Source organism: Oryctolagus cuniculus, chromosome 4 (genome assembly GCF_964237555.1).
Source record: "Oryctolagus cuniculus chromosome 4, mOryCun1.1, whole genome shotgun sequence".
NCBI lineage: Eukaryota > Metazoa > Chordata > Mammalia > Lagomorpha > Leporidae > Oryctolagus > Oryctolagus cuniculus.
Window position 1 is genome coordinate 120,071,191 of NC_091435.1, and position 3,947 is coordinate 120,075,137.

Here is a 3,947-nt window from a genome sequence, read left to right on the forward strand (position 1 = left end):
TTCTGCCTGGCTTATTTGTTTCTAAGAATGTTTTTATTGTAAGGGTAATATATGTTTGCCTGGGCTTATTTTTCTTATGTTGTAAGCTCACTGAAGACAGAGACCATACTATACCTTATTGTAAAATAGTATCATGGCAATTCAGACACACCTGAATTTGCATCTTAGCTGTGCTGCTCCTCAGTTAAAATGCCAAGCAGTTTTGTGTGGTTGTGGTTGTTTAACCTTGTTTAGTTTCAGAACTCTCATCTGTAAAACTGAAATAGTAATAACTATGAGGCTTCTTCAAAAAGTTCCTGGAAAAATAGAATTAAAAGATAGGTTCACTTTGGTGCAAAATATTTGGGAACCCATGCATACAAGGGGTCTTCAAGAAGTTCACGGAAAATACATATTCTGAAAAAACTAGCCACGGATTTCCAAAATTTTACACCAAAATCAACCTATCTTTTAATTCCATTTTTCCACAAACTACCCAAAATTTCCCCATACCTTTCTCAGGGTAGTTGTGAACATTTAATGAGAAGATATGTGAAAGTGCTTAGCACAATACCCGGCAAACACAAGTATTCAACCCATGATAACTATTATTATGTGTATGTCTGTTTTATTAGTTGAATCATTATTCATGTAGCACTGAAGGAAGTGCTCAAATCTTTGCTAAAAAAAAAAAAAAAAGTATGGCTGAGATGAGAGAAGAAAACCATGAAAGAAATCCAGGAGCTGGCACCTTTGGTTAAGTGTACTTTTATTTTCCTGTGTGACCTTAACATTTGGGGTTGTGGGGGCTGCTATGAGGTCTGAGGCTTGCTTCTAGCTCAAATGAGCCTTGCTAGAGGTGGGGTAGCAGGGAAGAGTGTTCACTGTTAGTTCTTGTGCCCCTCTGGGGGTCCTGAGCCTCTTAGGGGAATTCCAGTTCACTCTCCAGTTCCTCTGCCCACTTCCCCTCTCCTTGTCACACAGCCATCTAGAGAGATTCCTAGCAATGGGAACTTCCAGTGACTAACCAGCACCTTCATGGGGTCCCTGAGAGTTAGGGAGTTAGGGTTCCTCTTAGACACCCTGGGAGTTAGGGACCCCTTAAACGCCATCTCCTGCCTGAAGCATTCCCTGTTCTTCCAGGTCAAAACAGTCTCTCCTGCAATAGTCTGAAGCACTTACTGTCCTACTCTAGCCCTAGCTTTACGTTGTTTCCTCCTGTGAACTGCAAGTTCTCAGGGAGCAAAGTCTGGGTCTGCTTCCTGTTTGGTCAGTACAATGAGCTGTGCAGAGGTGCCCACATAAGACTATTACATTGAATTGCACTGAAGCAGGTCTTGGGGCTGCTGAGCCCTAGAACTAGATCTTACCCTAAGTTGCTAACCTGCTCCCCAGAGTTTTAAGTTAGACATTTGTGCTCTCTATGACAGTTTGTTGTTCAAGACACATTGGACAAAGTTCCCAGTAATAGATTTCAAACAGCTATCAGGAATCCAGAAGAAAAGCTTAATTTAGGTAATAAATATTTACAAAATTTTAACATCAAACTTGTTTCTTTCCATAATTTAAAGTTCATTTTTCACACCACTTGGTTATTACATAGAAGCATGGTGGCATTTCAATGCTTGTAACAGCTGTAAATAACTGGAAATAATTATGTCTCTGTTTGTTGACAGCTACCTTAAGCTTTGTTACTAGTAGTCACAATAAAGCAAGATTTAGTTTCATTGCAAATATGACTATTCTGAATCATCCATCGTGTTCAAATTTTGCAGATTATAAATTTTTCATTCTCCAGGATCATTATCACACAGTTAGCAAAGGTTCCTGGCTAAAAACAAATATTTTTTATATATAATTCTTAGTTGAACTGAACTTAAATGAAATAACATCTCAGGAAAAGTTGGCCAATTCAATAACTTGTTTGTCCCACTTGACATGGGAAAAAAAATTACCGTTTCAATTTCCTCAGTCTCTTTGGAGGCTTGGACCTTTTCATAGTCTCATTTCTGCTTGAAGAATGCTAATGTGTCTCCTCCTGATTTCATGTGGCTTTTCACGAATCCGGCTAATTTCCTGAATCCCTCCGCCAGCCCGTCCCCGGTGACGGCACAGCAGGGTTGAACATACCAGTTCCGGTCACTGCAGAGCTTCTTCACTTTAAACATTCTGGTAATGTCCTCGGCGCTCAGAGCTCCGGGCACGTCTTGTTTGTTGGCTAATAGGACAACCGGCACGTGTTGAATGTGTTCGTTCTTCAAAATGTGTTCAAACTCTTTGCGGGACTTCTCCAGGCGCTGTTTGTCAGAACTGTCCACGACATACACCAGCCCGTCAGTGTTCTCACAGTAGTAGCTCCAGACAGTTCTCATCTTTTCCTGTCCTCCGACGTCCCAAACTGTGAGCGAGAGACTCTTCTCAAACTCGAGCATCTCCACATTGAAGCCTATCGTTGGGATGGTGGCAATATCCTTATCAAGCTTTAGTTTGTAAAGGAGAGTCGACTTCCCAGCCGAATCAAGTCCCAGGAGCAGAATTTGGGCTTGCTTGGCCCTCGGGTTTTTGGAACTCAGCAGACCCATTTTGGGCTTTTGCTTTCTTTAAAGAACTTTTTCTTTTGGTGCGAGACAATATGTTGTTTCTGAGTCTCACGTGAGGCAAGAAGAAAGCGAATGCTTCATGCTATATTCCAGGAACAGGATCCTGTCCATATTTATATTGTGGCTTATCAACTTGATTGTAGGCAAACAGAATTTTATTTGTAGTGCTAGCCAATCCCGAGGAATCCGTGGTGTGAGTAACCAGCCAATGTCATAGTGGCTCAAAGGGGAAATTCTTTGTGAGTGAGTGTGGTAGGGCGTGGCCTGCCCAGGTGATGCTGCGGTTTTGTTCCTTGGCAGGTGCTAGGAATCAGGAGGAAATTGAAGGTTCAGACAACATGCACATCAACAAGACTTGGCAGCAGAATGAAACTTAACTTTTTGTTTTAACTGAACTTTTAACTTTAAGTTTTCTCTTGAACTTTTTGTAGAACCTCTCTAGTTGGTCAGCTATCTTATCCTAATCGTAAATAAGTAACCAGGCTTCTTCTATCATGAAGAAAGTGTTTATCTCCACTCCCTCCTTAGTATCTTAAGTACTTTCCCTTTGTCCAGATTACTCAGTAGGGAACTTTAAACAAGCCAAGGGTATGGTATCTGAACCTGACTCCCGCAATCAGATTATTTTGTCTTTAATCTTCTAGGTGGAGAATTTGCAGTATCCACAACACCAACTTTTCAGGGAGGCATTTGTATTACAACACTTTTAAAGCAAGTAGTCTGGTTAAAGATCGCAAATTGGATACAAATAATTGACTCCTTCTTAAGACCCCATCAAAATAATGATAGGAGACTAAAAAGAACACATGGGGGCCGGCACTGTTGCGTAGAGGGTAAAGCCACCACTTACAGTAATGGCATCCCATATGGGTAGCAGTTCAAGTCCCAGCGGCTCCACTTCTGATCCAGTTCTCTGCTATGGCCTGGGAAAGCAGTAGAAGATGGCCCAAGTCCTTGGGCCCCTGCACCCACGTGGGAGACCCAGAAGAAGCTCCTGGCTCCTGGCTTCGGATGGGCGCAGCTCTGCAGCTTCGGCTGTTGCGGCCTCCTGGGGAGTGAACCAGCGGATAGAAGACTCTCTCTGCCTCTCCTCTCTCTATAACTCTGACTTTGAAGTAAAATAAATAAATCTTTTTAAAAAATAAAAGGAACATAAATTCTTAAGAAGATGAGTAAGGGAGTCCATCAGTGAGATTTTAACAGGCTGGAAAATGGAAGATGATATAGTAGGAGGATATGAGACTGGGGTGCTGGCACATAGGAGATAGACAGGAGAAGTCAGGAACAGTAAAGAGATGGGAGAAATAAGGGACTAAACAGAGAGGTGTAACGAAAAGTCTACATAAGGAACAGCACGCACACACACAC

At 42.0% G+C, this 3,947-nt stretch overlaps 1 protein-coding gene across 1 annotated transcript; it reads right to left on the reverse strand.

Moving 5' to 3' along the window:
- Positions 1-614: 614 nt before the first annotated feature.
- On the reverse strand, positions 615-2,762 carry ARL14 (ARF like GTPase 14). Its single transcript, XM_008266417.4, has one exon. The coding sequence runs from the start codon at positions 2,559-2,561 to the stop codon at positions 1,983-1,985; it is 579 nt and encodes a 192-aa protein (XP_008264639.1). The 5' UTR covers positions 2,562-2,762; the 3' UTR covers positions 615-1,982.
- Positions 2,763-3,947: the final 1,185 nt, after the last annotated feature.